Source organism: Peromyscus californicus, unplaced genomic scaffold, assembly GCF_007827085.1.
Source record: "Peromyscus californicus insignis strain IS unplaced genomic scaffold, ASM782708v3 Scaffold_13__1_contigs__length_99412109, whole genome shotgun sequence".
NCBI lineage: Eukaryota > Metazoa > Chordata > Mammalia > Rodentia > Cricetidae > Peromyscus > Peromyscus californicus.
The window spans coordinates 40,608,704-40,629,723 of record NW_026294424.1 but is presented as its reverse complement, the minus strand read 5'-3'; the positions used below and the strand labels follow the sequence as shown (position 1 = coordinate 40,629,723).

General features: G+C 46.1%; 1 protein-coding gene across 2 annotated transcripts; it reads left to right on the top strand.

Moving 5' to 3' along the window:
* Positions 1 to 2,264: 2,264 nt before the first annotated feature.
* Positions 2,265 to 19,208, top strand: Qdpr (quinoid dihydropteridine reductase). Of its 2 annotated transcripts, none has more exons than XM_052734883.1 (7): positions 2,265 to 2,444; positions 4,878 to 4,970; positions 8,433 to 8,529; positions 9,403 to 9,543; positions 13,734 to 13,842; positions 15,515 to 15,598; positions 18,587 to 19,208. In XM_052734883.1, exons 1-7 carry the CDS (start codon positions 2,349 to 2,351, stop codon positions 18,690 to 18,692), a joined length of 726 nt encoding a protein of 241 aa, XP_052590843.1. In that variant the 5' UTR covers positions 2,265 to 2,348; the 3' UTR covers positions 18,693 to 19,208. The 2 variants fall into 2 exon arrangements, with proteins under 2 accessions (XP_052590843.1, XP_052590844.1); XM_052734884.1 differs by lacking the exon at positions 2,265 to 2,444 and adding an exon at positions 2,476 to 3,286.
* The last annotated feature ends 1,812 nt before the right edge of the window (positions 19,209 to 21,020 follow it).

Genomic DNA, 21,020 nt, shown 5'->3' with positions numbered 1-21,020 from the left:
TGCCAACAAGTGACACAGTGCATATAAGAGCCCTTGAAGACTATTTGGCATATTAATACATGACAAATAATATTAGCTGACATTCTTAGTTTAACATTAAGGATATATTTAGAAGATAGGATGTACTTATGCCTTGGAGTTACAGTTCTGTATTAAATGATGGGCTTATATCAACTTTTGATGTTTTGAGGGCTTTCAGAAAAAACTCTGAGTTAACGCCTGAGTTCTAGCAAGCTCATGCCATGTTGACTCAAGTGCTGGTTGAGAGGAACTCCAGTTATCAAAGACCAGATTCAAAAGTCGCTCTCTCAGGCAGGTGTTTGAGACTCCCATGCCCTTGTATTTACAGCCAGCCATAGGACTGTTGTGTGCAGAAAAGTGAACTTGTACACATAGATTGCTTAAAACTGCCTGCCATGAGGAGGGCACTACATAAATGTGCCTTTCACTCCCACCAGGTTTCTCAACAATTCTACTTTGGATGATAATGCAGCTCCTGACAGTGGAATGTTCTGCCAGCCACATCCTGATGTTTGCTGACATAGGTCTTCAGGTCTCACCTGTTACAGGTAAAACTGTGTTGTCTACAAGCCACCCTGTGGGCTGGAGGTGCACAAAGAAGTTTAATATACTATCTGTTTCCGAAGGCTACAGCAGAGACAGCAGTTCTTAGCTAAAGGTGATCTTTACCCCTCAGGGGACCTTTGGCAATATTTAGAGTGTTTTTTTCTCCCCTTTTCTCCCTCCCCCTGGCTCCAGGGATTGAGTTCAAGTCTTTGGGCATGTTAGGCAAATGCTTCATCATTGGGTTACATCCTTAGCACTCTTTTTATTTTGAAACAGGGTCTCATTAAGTTACCCAGTCTGGCCTTGAGTTCAGTCTGTGGTCCAGGGAGAACTTGAGCTCGTGGTCCTCTTGCCTCAGCCTCAGTATCTGGGATTCCAGGCCTGGCTAGAGATAGTTTTGATCTTTATGACTCAAGGGCAGGGGCTTGCTATTGGCTCCTAGGGTTAGAGTCCAGAGATGCTGTGAGTACTATGAACAGACAGGCAACTCTCAGTTCCAGTTATCTGGTGCTAAAGGTCAGCAGTGCAGTTGTTAAGAAACTCTGTGCTCATGAGCAGAAATCATTAACCTACCAGTGGTGGGTGACACAGGATCTGTTGGGGAAGGTTGGCATTATTTGGTGGGTCTCAAATGTAGATCCAGGATAACCCTTGCTTACACGTAGCCAGAGAGGTGTAAGGACAGACCTAAAACTTACCATAGCTAAATTTGTGCCCCTACCAGACTAAGCTTGTTGTGCTATCTACTAATACTATTTTAAATATAGTAACAACTCCCCACCATATTCTCTGTTTTAAAGGCATGAATTCCAGAAATTGAAACATTTAAACTATAGAGCACTACAAATTTTGTATCACTGTTTTGGCAGATTTTCACCTTTAAATGCATCCCCAGACAGACAATTTGTCCTCCATTTGGAAAAATGTAGCAGACTTCTAAGAGGTTCAGTAAATTTTAATAACCAGTACTGAGAAGACTAATACTGATAGCCGCATACTGCTCGAAGAGTGCTTTCACACTCTTTTCTCCAACTCTTAGAGGCACAGACTATCATTCACATTTTATTAGCGAGGATAAACTGAGGCACAGAATAACTGAAGGAATTACTTAGGCCACACAGCTATTAGGCAATGGGGTCAAGCAAAGTTCATACTTTTATTTGGGGGTTAAAATATTTTAGGTGGTCTACTAAGTGTCTGCAATTACTTTCACCTACTTGAGCCCCGCAGCTTCAGCACTACTGAACTCTTGTTCCTGGCTGGGGCGTGGCGCTCCTAAAAGATCGCTTGCCTGAGGGCGGAACTTTGCTGCTGTCCATAAGGCTAGTAGTGTTCCCAGCTTAGGCGGAGAGAGTGCTGCGCGCTTATTGGCCGACAAGCGAGGGCGGGTCACAGGGCCGAATTTAGAGCAGGCGCCTAGGTAGCTACGCTCCTATTGGCTTACGGGCGGCGGAGGCGGGGCAGATGGGCGGGGCGCAGTAGAGAGCGCGTACCTAGGCGGCTGAGAGTCTCCTCCCTCACCGAGAGGAGGCGTGGTTTAATGTATCTCGGCCTTAGGGCGGGGCACAGTCGAGATCACGCGCTCCAACTGGCGCCCTCCTATTGGCCGAAGTGGGAGGCGTGGCTCGGCAAATGGCTCCGTCTCCCGGGGCGGAGCGTCGGGGGCGGAGCGCAGGTAGGGGCGGGCAACCCGCTTGAGTTCCGCGTGGGGTAGCGACTGCCACAGCAGTGCGTTCGCGCTTGGTATTTCGTACGTACCGCGGGAGCCTGTCAGGAGAAGAATGGCGGCTTCGGGCGAGGCGCGCCGGGTGCTGGTGTACGGCGGCAGGGGCGCGCTGGGCTCGCGCTGCGTACAGGCCTTCCGAGCCCGCAACTGGGTAACGCTGCGGGACGGCCGCGGCGAGCGGCAGACACTTGGAGAAGGGGGGTGGGAGGGATTACCCTCCCTGTGCACCCTTGACTAGGCTACACTGGCATGCTCCGGTCTGTTCTAGGCCATAGGTGTCGAGCCTTTGCCCTGCAAGGAGCGTGTGGTGTAGGTGCTCCTTAGGCTTCCTCCAGGCCCAGAAGGTCCAGCATGACTCGGGAGGGGAGAGGCAGAAGGGAGACTCTGGAATTGGGCTGCCCGAAGTTATTAGCCCAGTGACCTTGAATTGATTAACGCCCTCTAGCCTCAGTTCCCCAGTAAAATAAAATGACGATAATGTTCTTGTTTACTTTTGGGTCGATCGTGATGGTTCAATGAAATAACAGGTAAAAAGCCTTTTAAGTGCTAGCTGTCACCAATACTGCAGCTAAATATTATTACCCGTGTTGCTTTAGCCCTGTTGGATCTGGCAGTCGAAGGCAGCTGCTGACATCTTTGCTTAGTTAAGGATATTTCAAGTACTTTGCCTAGTCAGGTGTCCACTCCCAGAGGACAAGTGGGCACAGAGCTGATCTTGGCCCCAGCCTCTTAGCAGGCATCAGCATGGTTCAGCACAGGAGACTTGTCCTAGAGTCAGCCCTGGGGCTTGGAGCACCTTCCTGAGAGTTTAGTTAGCAGAAGCAGCAGCCTGCTACTGCAAGGGTTCCCCTGGAACTAAGAGAAGGGCCCAGGATTTTGTCCTGGCTTCAGTGTGGTACAAAAATAATATCACTATCTGTTTAGAACATGGAAAACTGGGGTGTCTTCCACGATCTGCGAAGATGGAGGGTGGAGACAAAGGCAGTGTTGAAGGTGTGGGCTTTGTCTACCTCAGTTGGGCCCTCTACTCCTTCCTATCTGTCAGCTTTCTCTGACTCTAACTTCATTGATCTCCCCTCCCCCAATGGTTATCTTTTATTGTCACATTGACAACCTAGAGTCACCCTGGAAGAGGGAACCTCAGTGGATGAATTGCTCCCCTGATTTGCCTGTGGTCATGTCTGTGAGAGCTTGTCTTGATGGATAATTGATGTGAGAGGACTTAGCCTGTTATGGATGGCACTATCTCTGGGCCTTGGCTGCATAAGAAGGCAGCTGAGCATGAGCCAGGGAGCTAGCTACTAACCAGTGTCCCTCCTTGGCCTTTGCATTGGGTCTGGTGTGCTGATTTACCCTGAATTCTGTTTCCCTTTCCTTCTTGGCACCCTAGGGAGGGCTGGGGTGGAGCCGACTTTGTCTCAGTATTATTCCCCATGGTTTGTGGTATACAAGTAATGAGTGTTGTTGAATGATGCTGTGCTTGCAGCTAAAGATAGATACTGACCTCTGGGGTCTTCAGCCTAAAGGACCCTGGAGGTTTCTGCAGTCAAACTCAGTGATGCTGTGAGTGAGTATCCTCCATCTCATTTTGTTCTTACTCTTCCTAACCCTGTTAACCATTCACCTGCTTTCTTTGATGAAGAAGATTACCACTTTATGGCTGAGCCAGCATTAGCACCTGAGTTGGGCATCTACATAGACGGCCAATCTGTCTGCTGTAGAGCCGGGGGGACCTCCACCGGACAACTGGACAGCTATCCATCTCTGTGCACCCAAGAGTTGTGGAGGGTTTTACGCTTGAAATGGTTTTATAAAATGAAAAGAATAACAACATGTGGCGTGTGTAGTTTATATTTCGGCATCTGGCATTTGCAAGGATGGCTCATCCAAGCCCCCACTCCATATTGTTTGTAGCCGACTCCTGTGCTAGCAGGTTTAAGTATTTGTGCAGAGATCATAGGCCAGCAAAGCCTTTGGTTCTCACTATGGGTTCTTCACAGAGGTTCTGCTGACTGCAGGTGTTTCTAAGTACATGTAGAGTTTGGCCTTGAGAGTCCAGCAGGGAAGAGGAAGGAACACGATGGCTTGGGGTGAATGAAGTGTGGTAGAAGGTGGATCAACTGCAGTCAGTGGCCCCTGAAGGATGCCTGGGAGATCAGTTGTAATTTCCTTTCTCTAGTGGGTTTTTGTTTACATGGTAAGCATCCAAAAATGTGAGATGCTTCTAAATCTGAAGCTTTTTAAGGACTATGGGATGCCCCAGCTGAGAAGTTTCATGACATGACACGTATTGCATGTTCAAGATTATTAAAAGCACGGTGTGAAATTTCTTTCATACCAAGTATACAATGTAAATGAAATGTGCATACAAAATGTGGATTTTGTGTTTAAACTCCAGTCCTATTCCCAAGATAAGTATGTGCAAATATTTCAGAATCCCAAATTGCTAACTGGAACATTTTTCGGTCCCATGCATTTCGGTTTGAGCCTCTTCACTTTCCCTGTTGTTTCCAATTCTGGGTGTGGCTCTTTCGAGAAGTAACAACTCACTGACTCTCACCCCAAACTATTTTCCTTGCTCTAGTGGGTCGCCAGCATCGACGTGGTGGAGAATGAAGAGGCCAGTGCCAGTGTCATTGTTAAAATGACAGACTCATTTACGGAGCAGGCTGACCAGGTAATTCTAAAAGGCCCCTTACTGTGACAGGAGAGGCCCAGGGTGGATTTCTCTGACTGTGTTCTTTGTCTGCCAATTCCCAAATCCTCCAAGGAAAACCTAGAAAAAGTGAAAAACAAAACTAAAAGCAAAAACAAAGATAAATTTTAGGATCCATTTCTGACTAGCTTATTTTGGCATGTTTCCTTGTCTTTACATGCTGTGTGTTAACTGCTTTTGCATGTCATATATTTTATATTGATGGTTAGATTTTTAAAACTTTACCCTTTAGTTGAAATACTTTATCTCACGTAAACGCTTTGTTGATGTATAATATTTTATTTTGTTGATTGGCTATGGCTTATTTAGTTTCTCTTTATTGTATGCCTCAGTCTTTTTTTTTTTTTTTTTTTTGTTTTTCGAGACAGGGTTTCTCTGTAGCTTTGGAGCCTGTCCTGGACTAGCTTTATAGACCAGGCTAGCCTCGAACTCACAGAGATCTGCCTGGCTCTGACTCCCAAGTGCTGGGATTAAAGGCGTGCACCACCACCGCCTGGCCTTTTTTTCTTAAGTTCGTTTTTTGTTTGGTTTTACTAGTTAACAAGAATAGTGTGGTTAGACATCTTTGTCTATCTGATATATTTTGAAAAGTGAAGTTAACCTCGTTCAAAGCATAAATACTAACAATATATTATTTTCAGTTATGAAATTATGTGCAAATTGTAAAACAGGAAAACAAACAGAACTCTAGAAAAATGGTAATCCTTTTCCCAAGATAGTGAGTGCTACTCCTCAGAAGGACCACTATTGCCAGTTGTATGTTTTTTTTTTTTTTTTCTTTGTGGATGTTTTAGTATGAGTATCTTAGAGGCTCTTAAGCAGTCCTCCCTCTGGAGGATCCCTTCTGATCCTCTGCCTGGAGGACTCAGGCCAGTGGTCCCACCCTCATTCCCAAGGAAATCCCCGCCTCCTTCCCTGTGTGGTGTACTGTTTTCAGGACTCCTGGGTAGGCAGGCAGGTGGGCCACTTCACCGTGGTGGCGTCAGTTTGGTTTCAGCCAGTAAGGGACAGTCTGAGAAGCTAGTTAGTGCTAGAGTTAGGGCAGGAGTTCCCTGACACGAACTCAGTCTAAGTGGGTCTGCCTTGTTGTGCTCTCTCCGGTGGTCTCAACACTGGCTGACGATTCGTGTTCCTTGGCTGTTTTAAATCACAGATGTGGGAAGGACTTGCAGAGAGTGCCTGGTCTTTACTAAGGTCACGCAGGTAGGAGAGTGGCACAGCTATGGTCTGTGCCCGGGCAGTGGATTTTATGGTGTGCTCTTACCTGCCTCAAAGCAATCACGTGGATAAAGCAGTGAAAGTAGAAACTCGGGAGAAGAGCAATGCTTGGGCTTGGAGAGCCGTAGTCCTTCCAAGTGTGGGTGGGTTCTGCCTTCAGTGTCTCCTCGGCTCTGAAGTATACGTTCTGACGGCAATGTGGGTTTATTTACTTATTATTATTATTGTTAGTATTGTTACTGGAGGGGGGAAAAGGGAGGCGAATGAAGAGTGTTAATGAGGGCGTACATGCTGTAATCCATGTATGGAGGTCAGAGGGCAACTTTTGGTAGTTAGTTCTTGCCTTCCACCCCTGGTTCCAGGGGTTAAACTAACTAACAAGTCTATACAGGAAGCACTTTTATTTGCTGAACCGTCCTGCTAGCCACCATATAGGTTTTTGAATGTTGAAGTTGTCCCCACCTGGGACTTGGCTATATAGAATGTGTCAGCAGGGAAAAATTTGTTATTTTAATCCTAGCTTTTTAAGATCTCTACTTCCTTTCATCCCATTGTGAGTCTCAGAGTCAACTACATGATACTTGGATTTTAATTTCGAGGCACCGGAAGAGAAAAGTTAGTTCTAGTACATGTGAAATTGGTCCGCTGGTCAAGACATTCAACCAAGGAGAAGAGATGCAGAAGTGAGACCAGAATTGACTCTAGAAGTTTAAGTTTATTACACGAATGAAGCATAGGTTAAAGTCAGATGGTCCATAGCTGCTGCTTGGTCTGTGCTCCCTTGAAGAGGAGGCAGCGTGGCACGGCTCCTGTGCCTATCCAGATGTGGGGAGTTGATGCAACCTCTGGCAGTCAGGGTCTAGTGAGTGGTTCTCAACCTTCCTAATGCTGGGACCCTTTAGTGCAGTTCTTCATGTTGTGGTGACCCCCAGCCATAAAATTGTTTTGATGCTACTTCATAATTGTAATTTTGTTGCTGTTGTGAATTGTAATGTAAATATCTGTGTTTTCCTATGGTCTTAGATGACCGCTGTGAAAGGGTTATTTGATCCCCAAAGGGCTCATGATCCACAGGTTGGGAACTGCTGGTCTAGGTTCTGGCCTGAGAGACTTGGCTTCTGAAAGAAGGGGAGGGGGCTCCAGGATTGTTCAGGGTCGTAGGAGGAAGGTCAACAAATAATATAGCCAGAGTAGGTAAAAGACACAGGATTCTAGAATCTGTATAAAAGGAAAGCCTTAAGTGTGGTTCTCAGGAAAAGCTTGATTTTCACTGGCCGGGCATTCCCTTTGAAGGAACAGTGTGAGGCTTCAGAAAAGAAGTAATGGTTCAGTGGAGATGTTGCTGGAGAGACTCTGGGTTTTGGTACGAGATTTTAAAAGATGGAGCATACTGAACACTTCAGAGGCATTACCTCAGACATTCCAGCCAATAAGAGCCACAATGGCTGGCCAGCACGGCCTGCATGTCCGACTGCCCTTTTAATAAACGATAATGAGAGTGTGTGGATATTTTCTCAGGGTTTTAACATTTCAAACGTAGAGACCATTGAAATTAACCCCATGTACTCAGCATGTACTAGCATTTCCCAGTGACTGTCATTTTCTTGCTCTTGTGTTTCTTAATGATATTTCTTTGTTAAAGATGTTTTTTGCTGGGCGGTGGTGGCACACGCCTTAAATCCCAGCACTCGGGAGGCAGAGTCAGGGGGATCTCTGTGAGTTCGAGGCCAGTCTGGTCTACAGAGTGAGTTCCAGGACAGCCTGGGCTGTTACACAGAGAAAACCTGTCTCAAAATAACCAAAAAAGAAAAAAAAAAAGATATTTTTGTTTAGAGTAGGGGTGGGGTGAGTGGAATGGAACCTTCTCATATCAGGAGCCTGTGATTCCTGAAGAAGATTTGGAAAGGAACATACCAGAACCTCGCCTGTTTGTCGTGAGGCTCTAGTGATTTTCTTAAGCCCCCTTCCTCCCTTTCTTTATGTTTAGATTTCAGGAAGTGCTCATGCCTTTTAGAATTGTCATGTAGAGGCTCTCCCTTAGGAAATTCATATTAAAAAGTTGTTGGCGTCACGGTCCAAAATGCATGGAACTTCTTCCATCTAATTTCCCCAGCCAATTGCGAGGTACTTTGTAAACTGGCTTAAAAAGAAGGGAAAGAGAAAACAAGGCCTGCTTCAGCTCACCTTTTGCCTCTTTTGTTTAAGGTCACTGCTGAGGTTGGAAAGCTCCTGGGTGACCAGAAAGTAGACGCGATTCTCTGTGTGGCTGGAGGATGGGCCGGGGGCAATGCCAAATCCAAGTGTGAGTCTTTTTCCGAGTTAATTATTGCTTCTGCTCTGCTCTTTGTCTAGCTGACACGGCTCTGGTCTAGATGAGGCACCAGGCCAGCTGGTTTTCTGTTTGTCTCTTGGGATCCTTGCCCCAGCTCTGCCTCTTCATTTGATTTGTGATGATAGCAGTGGGTAATTTGTAGGGATTGACTACTCACAGTTCTGCGGGCTGGGAAGTCCAGAGCCGAAGTTCGGTGTCTAGTGAGAGTTTTCTTTCAGCATTATCCCATGGAGGAGGGTGGGCCATGAAGAGAGCCTGAGAACCGGGTAGGTGGGGGCTGACAATGTGACATGTGTTACCACCTGTTCCTTTCCAGTCTCTGGAATGGCTAGAGGGCTAACGCAGCTGTGAAATGGTTGCTGTTCCAGCTCTCTTTACAGACTCTTAAAGGCTCTCATTAACTTCATCCATGAAAATGTAACTCTGTAAAAACCCTCTTTATGGCCGTAGGGTGATCGTTGCATGGATTTTTATCAGGGGTAGAAGCCAGAACAGGGATAGAAGTTCCTTTTATAAATCTAACAGTCTTCATAAAGTATAACCATTTTTGAAGCCATGTCAATCTGGTGAGTCTGTTGACCCCAGGTTTATTTGCTAAAATTTATTGGCTGAAAATTTGGCAGTTAGCATATGAGGAAGCTGAGACCCAGGGGACAGCATGACCTGTGTTTAAACCTGTGCCTCTGACCACTGAGGTCTGTTCTGTTTTTGTTAGACCTCCTTGGTAGACCAGCAGGGCCTGGAGGGCTTCTTCTTGTGCAGGGCAGTGTGAGTTGAGTTGAGCTTGCCTTCTGGGTTCTTCTCTGGGAATGATGAGCCTGCATTTTTTTGCCCTTTCCCCAGCACTCTTTAAAAACTGTGACCTGATGTGGAAGCAGAGTATGTGGACATCCACTATCTCCAGCCACTTGGCCACAAAGCACCTGAAGGAAGGAGGCCTCTTGACCCTGGCTGGGGCCAAAGCTGCCTTGGATGGGACTCCTGGTAAGCCTTCATTTTGGGCAGTGTGAATTCTGCTGGGGCTACTGCATATATCTTGGGTTGAGGAGGTGCAGTTCCTTCCTGCCCTCAAGAGCTTTCCTATTGGATAGATTTAATTTCTCTTGTGCCAGAGTCGTCTCATGGGGAGCAGTCATAATCTCCTCGTTTGCATTTGTCCCAGCTCATGGTACTGTAATTTGGCACCCGTCTGGTTTATGATCTGTGATCAATAGAGGGATAAACAGTAAACTGGATGTAGATTAGTTACCACTCACATCTTACCATTACATTGTAATCATGGGCCCCAGGGAAATATTTTGGCAGGCTGATTCTCGACCCTGATTCTCTGGTCAAATGTCTGCCACAGTTTCTTTAGTTGTAAAACAATGACAATATTACTTAACTTAAGAGTAACCACAGAGTTGTTGACACATAGATAGTGCCCACCACATGGTAGGTCTTACAGTATTCACATCCTATTATTATATATACTTTCCACTTCACGTTTATTTTTGTTGAATCATGGTGTAGGCATCATTGTTACCTTTTCAATTCATTGGTTAGAAAAACAAAATTTGGAGAGTTAAATAAATTGTCCAGATGTATTTAATGAATCTGTAGTGAATATACTTTGAACCAAACCCCTGATCAGTTGTAAATTGTGAACTGTTTCCACTCCACCATGAAGACTCTTTCCTTTGCATTTCTTATCCCTGTATTCTTTTGCTGGGCCTGCCATGCCTTGGCTTACTCACTTAACAGACACATGTTTCCTAATGATTCTAGAGGCGAGATGTCTAAGATCAGGATGTTGGTGTGGTTGGTTTCGAGGCCTTACTCATTGGCTTGTAGATGGCTGCCTTGTTGTATCCTAGATGATCATCCCTCTGTTTGTCTGGGTCCCAAGTTCTACCCCTGAGAAGCACATTGGTCCTTCTAGATTAGGGTTGCACCCTAATGATCTCATTTTAACTTAATTACCACTTTAAAGACCTTGTCTCTAAATACAGTAACTTTCTGAATTATTGGGAGATTATGACAACATATAAATTTGGGGAGCGGGGTGCATTTTATGTCATACATTCATTTAGGGCCAAGGCTAAAGGGACTTAAGTAAGGGCCACAGAGGGTGGGCACTAAGTCCCATGCATACTACCTAGCTTTAAGAGGCACGCTTCTTTGAATGTGAGTGGTAGAGATCTTGGGGCACCTTCTCAGTTTTAATGTAACTCACCTGAACCGTGAGGCTCTTGCTAATTAGTAATTTCTTGCTGCTCATCTCATTTCGTAGAGCATAAGATCTAACAGGTCTGTGGCTGTTGCAATAATTAAAACTGTGTAAATGTTAGATGTCTGTCTGGTTCAGAGCTGGTTTTTATTAAAGGTGACAGAGGGCAGAGGCACTAGAAAGTAAACAGAGAAATGAGTAATAGGTTGACATTTCAAAAACAAAACCCCAGCATTGAAAGACTCATTTTTTAAAGGACAAAGCAGGCTCCCGTTTCCTTCGGTTTACAAGTACAGATGGTTCCACATGATGGTTCATCTTAATGATCCTTCTGCTCTGCAGCCATTCTGTGCTGTGGTTGGAAGCCACTCTTGAGGGACTCTATGATCACGTTACAAGTTGGAAGAAAGTGTCCAGCATAGTTATAGGTGCTTTTTATATATTTTGCAAATGATCTCACATCTGTGCTGTTCTGTTGAATTAAGCCATGGGTTGCTGGTTGCTCATTTCTTTCCTCCCAAAACTTTTCGGCCTTCACAGTGTTGGAATGAAAAGGTAGAGAGCGCCCTGTACTGTTGTGCTGAGTTGTATTTTTAAACCACCATTGGCTTAGGTGAAGGATGGTGAAATACTCCTCTAAGTAGCTTCTTGAGACCTTGACCCTCTTTGGCAATCAGCGTTGTTGCTGAAGCTGGTCAGTGATTGGTCCCGGGACTGGGCCGTGAATCCCACCTCCCTGGACTTAGGTTGCCCCTTCAGCTATTGAACTTGCGGGCCTTCCATGACAACAGCATCACTGACTTGAGTTAGCAGAGCCTCAGTGAGTTGTGGGGGGGGTGGGGGGAGGAAGCCTGAGGCAGCCTATGCGCTGATGTCAAGATGTGCTCAATTGGATGCCCTGAATATATGAAACTGTTAATGCCCAGTACACCTTGGTCAATTACCATCTAAGCAGATATCCTGGACAACTCAAGGGCAGAAAATGAGAGAGTAGAGAAGAGTCTGTCCTGGAAACAGTCTGTGGAGGAGCTGATGTGACCAAGGGCCCAGAGTCTGTTGAATAGAACTTAAGGGAGAAAACGGGATGGCAGTGTATTATTTTCATTCATGTACTTTTTATTAGCTTGTTTTAACCAGTACATGTAGGAAACATTCACACGGTGCTTCAAGGTACACATTTAATAGGGAGACTGTCACCTGCTCAAGTGCCCAATCCCTACGGCACTCTCTAGGTACAGTCGGTCACAGACCTCAGACATCCTTTTGGAAGTATTCTGTGTGTATTCTTGTGTGCATCCACACCATGCTACTGTTTCCATCCAGATATTTGTATATTAGAGAGGGCTTCATCCTGTGTAGCCTGGAATGAGTTTGAACTTACACTCCAATTGCTAGGATGGCAGGTGTGTGCCACCATGACCGTCACATTCATATGAATAAAAAATTTATTGAGGGTTGGGGAGATGGGCTTTGTGGTAAAGGCACTTGCCACCAAGCCTGATGACCAGAATTTGATCCCTGGGACTCACGTGGTGGATGGAGAGAAGCAACTTCCACAAGCTATCTTTTGATTTCCATACATGTGCTATGGTATGTGCACACATGCCCAATCATACATACATACATACATACATACATACAAAATAAATAAATAAACAAACAAATAAATAAATGTAACTTAAAAAATGTATTGAATACCTCTTTCTGAGGCTGGACATGGTAGCTCATGGCAGTAATCCATAGGCAGAGGTAGAGTTGCTGTAAGTTTGAGGCCAAGCCTAGTCTGTGTGGCTGGTTCTTGTCTAGCCAGGGCTATATAAGAACCTGTCTCAAAAAACAGAGGCTGGAGAGATGGTTCAGTGGTTTAAGCACATGATGCTCTTGCAGAGGACCTGAGCTGGGTTCCCAGCACTCACATCAGGAAGCTCACAACCACCTCTAACTCCAGTTCCAGGGGAACTGATGCCTTGGGGCTCCAGGGCTACCTGCACTCATGTGTAGGGATGACTGTGGCTGGGAGGGCTGCTGATTCTCCTTGACTCACAATGCTGAGGAATCATTGTGTGTCCTTTGCCATGACTTTCAACTTGGATCCTGGGTTTCACCCTTGGAGTCAGGGAGCTGCCTTGCATATTCATATGCTTAGCACTGAATTCAGGGATTCATGCTCAGAGGAGTTTGGTGCCTAGAAGCAAGGAGTCCTTTTTAAGCACTAGCCTTTCTAGGCAGCAGAATGATGGCGATGGGCATGAAGATCATAGAGAAATAATGTCAAGGTCAGAGTTATAACAGACAGCCATGTCAGAACACACAGTCTGCTGCTCTGCATGTTGGATAAAGAAGGGAATGCCCACAATCCAATGGACAGTAGATTTCTGCACCACAGTGTGAATAACTGCACTAGTGAGGAACAGGAGGGAGAGTGGGAAAACACCTTCCTTTATGCTCCTGGGCAGGCAGCTGAGTCAAGCCAGTCCTATGCCAAGCCGTGTCCTCATCAGCTCAGTAGTCCCTCACACCACCTGACCTCTGTGGCCTCCCTGGCTTTTCCTGGCTGATTTCTGGTCCTCAGTGCAGCCTCGTTGATGGGTTAGGTGTACACGTGAACAAGCAAGGCTAGAGAATCTGTGACTATTTCAGTCATCAGGAAAACAGGTGTGAGAGCCCCACTTTTGAAGTGCCCAGTCTAGGACCTTTTGTACTTCTCCATGCCACCTGAAGAAGTGGAATGTCTGTTGGCAGAATGCCCTTTAAAAACCTGCATTTGTGGGAACTGGCCAGAGGCCACACCCACGCCCACCCATCCCGTCACCTTTCTCTGGTTGCTGTTATTTTGGTAGGGCTAGTGAGGGTGCCTGGCTTGGAGGATGCCAGGTATGGCTGTGGCTAAAGTCTTAAGGGAACAGAAAGCAGCGGAGATTGCACCTAATGTCTGTGTAACCAACTGTTTTCTTCACTTTCCCAGGGATGATCGGCTACGGCATGGCCAAGGGCGCCGTCCATCAGCTCTGCCAGAGCCTTGCAGGGAAGAACAGTGGCATGCCCCCCGGGGCTGCTGCCATTGCTGTGCTCCCGTAGGTGCTCAGGAGGTCCCATTGCTCACACCCTGCCCGCTGCTGAGTGTCGACATTTTGAGAGTCTCTTTCTGTCGTGCTTTGAGTGTGTGTCACCAAAGGCCCTCGAGCGCCTGCCTTACTGTATTCCTGTCACTGTACACAGTGCCCTAGACTAGGTATTTTATAAGCCACAGAATTGTACTGATTGCAGTTATATGGATTGGAAAGTCTAAGTTGAGGATGCCAGCAGGGTAGGTGTCTGCTGAGGGCTTGTTCCTGTAGAGCAGTGGTTCTCAACCTTCCTAGTGCTTTGACCCTTTAATATAGTTCCTCATCTATTAGTTCCTGATCCCCAACCATAATTTTTTGTTGCTACTTCCTAACTCTAATTTTGCTACTGTTATGAATCATAATGTAAATATCTGTATTTTCTGATCAGTTTTCACAGGGGTTTTAGACGACCCCTGAGAAAGGGTTGTTTGGTCCCCAAAGGGGTTTCTACCCACAGGTTGAGAACTGCTGCTGTAGATGGTACCTTTTCTGCTAGCATATGGTAGAAGGGCAAACAGGCTTCCTCAGCCCCCTTCTACAAGTGTCCCGGTCCATCTCTGGGGCCACACCCCCGACCTGATTACCTCCTACAGACCCTACTCCTGTTACACTGCAGACTGGGTCTCAGCCAAGACTCTGGGCTGGGAGGTCCAGTCAGCCCATGACAGTATTTCAGGGTTTTGATGATCTGTCTTGAGGGATGTGCCTATCTTTTTTGCCTCTTTCGTGTTTTCTTTTCTTCTCTACTCCTACTTTTAAAGTGTCTACACACTTTATTTTACTTTATATAGTTTTTTCTGTCTTCACATTGTTATAAAGCCAGTGTGTGTGTGTTGTGTGCATGTGTGTGTGTGTGTGTGTGTGTGTGTGTGTGTGTGTGTGTGTTTGTGTAGCCAGGCATGGGCAGCAGTGTGGGGGAAATGAGGTAGGAGATCATGGGAATCTATGGGGACATTTCTAACTGACCAGGAAGCAAATCCCTACTCAGCTGTCTCAGGCAGAAGTTGCTGCCTTGGACATGGCATGTTCTTTCTCAATGCCTCTTGCTTCCGGTTTGTGAAGGGCCCTGGGGCAGCTCAGGGACTAGCTAGCTTTCCAGTCTTTCACTTATGAGGTTTTATGACTGAGCTGCCTCCCGGCTGTTTTAACTGATATCTGAGGCCCAAATGTTTTGTACCATTTTGTATTCTCTTCTTGAAAATCCTAAGTTTCTTGGAAGGCAGCCATATACTTAAAAATAATACTTTACAATTTTGATATTTTGAGGAATATTATTTCACATAAATCCTTAGAAATGAGCCTGCCGCATTTTAGAGTGTACCCACGGACTTAATAAAGTACTTGCCTTTGATAAAGGCTGTATTTGACATAAAGGTAAAATGTGACTCTCCCTGTTTTGTTCTTGTCTGCCCTAGTGTGAGTCACAAAGAGCCTTATTGGATTTCCCTTAGATATGATTTTTGTTAATGTGGACAGCTTGCCAGTCTCTGATTATCCTGTCTGATCTCTCCATGTAAATGTCGTACTCAGTACCAGAGGCTCCCAGTGCTGATGCTGTGTTTGTCTCTTCCTGGTTGAGAACTGACTCCTGTTATTACAAAGCCAGTGCCCAAATGACACACTGATCTCTGCACTGCAGGGTTACCCTGGATACGCCAATGAACAGGAAATCAATGCCCGAGGCAGACTTCAGCTCCTGGACACCCTTAGAGTTCCTGGTTGAGTGAGTATCACAGGAGGGGTGGTGACTAAGCAGCCTCCAGTCTCTGTCCCCTGCCCTTTGGGGACTCTCAGTGATGCTGGGTAAGGTTCTGGGGCTCTGAGGTCCTGAGGCACCTGCATTTGGAGAAGAGCAATTGTGTGGAGGGATTACTAGCCCTGACATGAGTGCTGACTCCTTTTCTTCTCCCTGTCTGACGGAAGTGAGCATATTTGCAAACTGCCCTAGGACACAGGTGGCTTGCCTGTGTGTAACCAGGTCCATGGTGACGGTGTAGAGAAAGAAACGTGGTAGTGTGTGTTAAGCACTTGACAGTGTGGCTGACCCATAGCACGTGTGCAGTAATCCCCATCTGGTTATAAATCGGCAGTGTATCCAGGAGTAACTCTGAGGCAGGAAGACAGGGAGGAAGCCTCAGTCATATATCTCAGTCAATGCTGACCTACAGATGTGTGGTCTTCATTTACAAAATCCTACTCAGCTGTCAGTGAACCTGGAGACAGTTTGAAAGCTCATTGGAGGAGGAGTTGGTTTTACTGTTTGGTGTTTCTTTCACGCAATTCCTTAAAGCCTCTATTGAATAAGTCTGGGTTCAATGGATACCTATCACAGCCAAGTGTTGTCTTGGCGTGGGATGGCTAGGTCACAAGTCCCTGCAGGAGACCTTCCCCATAGTGCCATTGTCATAGCTGCTTTGTGTGTGTGTGTGCACGCGCACGTGCCTGCATGCATTGGAAGTCAGAGGTGATTGACATCAAGTGTCTCCTTTAGCCATTTTCCATATTTTTTAAAAGATGTGTTTTATTTTTAATTATGTGTGTGTGTTTGTGTCTGATTGTGGGTATGTGCCCATGAGTGCAGGTGTTGGAAGAGACCAGAGGCTTGAGGTCCCTGGAGCTGGAGTTATAGAGGGTTGTGAGCTGCCTGATGTGCATGCTGGGAACTGAACTCGAGTCCTCTACAAAAACAGTATGCATTCTTAACCACTGAGACATCTATCTCTCTATCCCTTCCACCTCACGTTATGAGACAGTCTTCCACTGAACCGGAAACTCACTGTTTGTGCCATACTGGCTGGCACACAAACACCAGAGAGCTTCTCGCCTCTGCCTCCCCAGCGCTGGGATTATAGGCATGGATAGCTGTGCCTGACTTTTTTTTATGTGAGTTCTGGAGATCTAAATTAGAGCCCCAGGCTTTTGTGACAAGTACTCTACTGAGTGAGGCATCTCCTCCGCTCACGCATCCTGTTTCTTTAGTTAACCCTCCTAGAAAATTATTTTTATGTGACTGAGCATCCTGCCCAAAGACTAGCAAACCTAGGCTCTTATTTAGGCAGTATGGCTGCGGGCCTGTGGGCCTGCTAACTACACAGGGAGCTGGGAGTCATGCTTTAATGCTTGATTGAAAAAGGGAGTTGCAGAAGACACCATGATTTGATTTGTGATTGCTTTCACAGTTCTCCTTAAAGGCCAATGTTCCCACAAGGCTTGAGTGACATATTAACCTAGAATCTAGACTCTGGACCCAACATTGAGGCTCCTGGGCCTGAGTTGATGCCCATGCACAGGTCCCCCGACAAGGGTTGTCAGGCACCCTTTCCTCTAGCAATCACTTTACCAACTTGAAACTCACTTGACAAGTTAGAGCGAAGTTTGTTTGAAATGCTTGTGAGTACATGACTTTCTTTACCCGTGATGGTAAGCATGCCTTCTCTGTCATCCACTCCCCACTGCTGGAGAGGCCAAAGGCAGGACAGGCATGTGTGATGAATACAGAAACCCTTTGTCTCTCTCAAAGACACCCAGCTTGACTCTAGTCCAGAGATGGGACCATGACCAGTGACAGTATTTCAGGCTGTTTTAGCAATGCTTTGGGTTTGAAGACTATACACTTTCTTGGCTTGTACAATATCCAGAGAAGGAGCCTAAGTGTCTGGCAGCTGACTGTCAAGTCTAGTCCACAGGGTTGCACATTGGGACCACAGAGCATCCTAAGAGTTGAGAGCTTTCCAGGTAGAGGTCTGAAATCCTGGCAGTGGATCCTCAGGTGGATGGTACTCAAGGGTACTCAAGGGTACTCAAATGTAAATGCGTCACTGTTAGATGCTGTTACCTGCTTGTTGCTGTTTCTTGGAAATTTTATGCCTTTTTTCTCCCTGGTTTTGAAACTTCATAAACAGGGTCTCCCTTTGTTCCACAGAGGCTTCATTACCCCTCTCCACAAACAGCTAGTTGTTTTAAGTCCTGGTATATTCTACTGTAACAGCCTGCTTTTTTTGTGTCTTGCCTTGGGTATCCCACACATGTTTGTTAAAATTAAAGAAGGAATTTGTATTCTTTTAAACTTGAGAAGGAATAAAGCATAAACTGGTTTTCTTTATCTGTGGGTTCTCATGCACCAATTCAACCAGCTTCACTCAAAACCACTGAAAGAAATGCTTCTGTACTAAGTAGGTGGAGACCCCCTTTGTCGTTTTCCTAAAGACAGTGCAGTTTAACAGTTGCTTATTATGTAGGATGTGTGGTGTGAATTATGTCAGTAATCTGGGGGCGATTTGGGGAGTATATAAAAAATGTATGTGGGTTATATGCAGATAGCATACCCCTTACTTAAAGTGTTTGAGTGACCTTGGATGTTGGGGTTCTTGGCAGTCTAGACCTCCATAGGTACTCAGGGATGCCTGTATGGTACATTTATCTGTCTCTTACAGTTAATCATCTAAAATCCGTTTTATTAGTTAAAAATCATACTACTGTGTTGTGAAGCATTTTGACCACGTAGAAAAGGACAAAAGTGAAAGCTATGATTACATTAATTCCTGGTCAGGCACTGAGCTCTTTGGGGACCTGTTTATATATTCCTGATGTCTAATGGCTTTCTCATAGCTCCCCCTACAAATGATCTTTCACACCCAAGGCCCCCAGTGTGAATATTAGCATGAACCCAGAGTTTTGTTTTAAGAATGTAAAATATCTCTTCTTATTCTAGAACCTTCCATGACTGGATCACTGGGAATAAACGGCCGAACTCAGGAAGCCTAATCCAGGTGGTAACCACAGAAGGGAAGACAGAGCTTACTCCAGCGTATTTTTAAGCCTTATCTCAGTGCCTGGGAGAGCCCTCCCGAAACATCACTAACCTGTGTGTGGCTGCATCTGGCCCCATGTTTTCTGTATTCCTGTTTGCGGTACGAGATAACCAGTCCTGTTTGTCTCTTCCATAGTGTTCCTTTGCTGTCCTGGGACTGTGTGGTGTTCATGGGAAATGGGCAGAGAGGCCTGTAGGTGGCACTATCAGTGCCGAGGGCCCAGGGAGGTATGTGGGCAGCCTGCGTCACGGCATCCTGGATTGCTCTGGAGACCCTCAATAGCCCTCTCATTTGTTGGCATTTGGGGTACTTTGAAGTCCAGCCTGTTTTTGAATTCCATGTTGGTGCCATAGAGGTGATTTTTGTGGCCTGGAATTGAACTGTCTTGAAAATTCTTTAGTGATGTAAGCAAACCCAGCCGACTGTCATAATATCTTTTTGTGTCCTAGCCTAAGCTAAGTGTGCAGGAGAACCACCTGTGAGTATTTGGGGAGTTCTTCCTAATAAACACACTTCATGTCTTGTGTTGTCTTTTTTACTCAAGTCCTGACTTACATACAGTGGTCCTAGGAGAGTGGAACCATGAGGTATGGGGTCTCCTGGTGTCTTAAAGGAGGGTAGAGTTGATCTGAGACAAGCGTTTTCTGCATGGGAACGCAGGCTCCAGCCTGCCATGTGCACTTGACTAGAGGGTGGGATGGCTCTGTGAGGTCAGAAGCAACTCTCCATGTGACTGATTCACACTGTTCTGGCTAAGGAGTTGTGATGTAATCCAGTCTGGTTAATTTATAGCTGGGGAAACTGAGGCCCAGAGAGATAATTAGCATTATCATTGCTGCTAGCACCTGCATAAGGCCAGAATCCCATCACCAGATGGCCGCCAGTTATAAAGACCTTCAGTCTGCTTTCTCTTCCATCAAGTGACACACCACCAGCCATTTTAAGGCGAGGGCTTCAGCTTTTGGGACACAACTCTGGTGTACAGCCATCACCTCTAGTTCCAAAGTATTTTCGTTGGCAAAGTCAAATCCAGGGCTCCTAAGCAGTTCTCAGTGCTCCCTCCCTCTGGCTCCTGCCTCCTCTCATCGGCATCTGTTTCAGTGGACTTTTCTCTTCTGGGTATTTCATAACACCTGACATCTTGTCTGGCTCACACATGGCATGGTCTCCGCACCCTCCCTCTCTAGACTGAGTATGAGTACATGTCTCCTGGTGATGGAGGAGTAAGAGTCCCTTGTATCAGGAGACATTTTGTTCATCCAGTTGACACGTGGATACACTCTTGGGCTCACTCCTCCTTCGGGCTGTTGTAACATGTACTGTAAACATTCCTATTCAAGTGCTTGCGTGTCTGTCTTCATTCTGCAGGCAAGCAAGAGGGACTAGAGCAGCAGCGAGGAAATAAGCTGGTAACTGGCACCAAAGTTATGTGCAGATGATCAAGGGTCGAGTTTGCTAAAATATAGAGAGGGGCTGAAGAGATGGCTCAGCGGTTAAGAGCACTGGCTGCTCTTTTCAGAGGACCTGGGTTTGATTCCCAACACTCACATGGTGCCTCACAACTACCAGTAACTCCACTACCAGGGGGTCTGATGGCTTCTGTGGGCACCAGGTACACATGGTGCACAGATGTACATGCTGACAACACACCCATACACATAGAAGTGAACTTTAAAAAAAAAAAGTAATGTAAATGACATTAGTCCATCCATCTTGTGCTACTGCAATGGAAATCCTGGAGGCTGGTAACAACAACAACAAAAAAAGGTTCACGTTGCTTGCATTTACTGGAGAGTGGGTAACTCTAAAGAAAATAGGTTTATATTGCTCACATTTCAAGAGGCTCAAGGGCCCACATGTGATGAGGGGTTAAGTTTTAGCACATCAACAGGGAGCACAAATCATATCCACACAATAGCAGACACTGATGGGAGGAGCCAGGCAGGGAGGAGCCAGGCAGGGAGGAGCCAGGCAGGGAGGAGCCAGGGAGAAGAGCCAAGGCTGCAGTATCCTGAGGCTAAAGAACATGTGCAAGGAGAGCTGGACGGGGATGTTAAATACTGCTGAGAAGAAAAATGAGAACTAGCTGCTGGCCACCGGCACTGTGATCTGGAAGAGAGGCTTCAGTAGAGCAGCCGTCGTGGGAAGAGGAGTGAGCCTTAGTATGGGTGGAGAGGAATTGCTGTACAGACACCGCTAACTCACACCTGGTGGAGTCTTGTGAATTTAGTCCTTGAATATAATCTAGAAGGGTCTACCAGGTTTTGGCTCTGCTTTGTTCTCATAGGTAGGCTCTATTGCTAAAGTTTATTGAGGAGCTGGTCTGATACATGG

Coding starts and splice junctions, on each gene's coding strand:
- Qdpr (XM_052734883.1), top strand. CDS start 2,349: ATGGCGGCTTCGGGCGAGGCGCGCCGGGTGCTGGTGTACGGCGGCAGG. Junction 8,530..9,402: donor GGGCAATGCCAAATCCAAGT/GTGAGTCTTTTT, acceptor CCCTTTCCCCAG/CACTCTTTAAAAACTGTGAC. Junction 13,843..15,514: donor GCTGCCATTGCTGTGCTCCC/GTAGGTGCTCAG, acceptor TCTGCACTGCAG/GGTTACCCTGGATACGCCAA.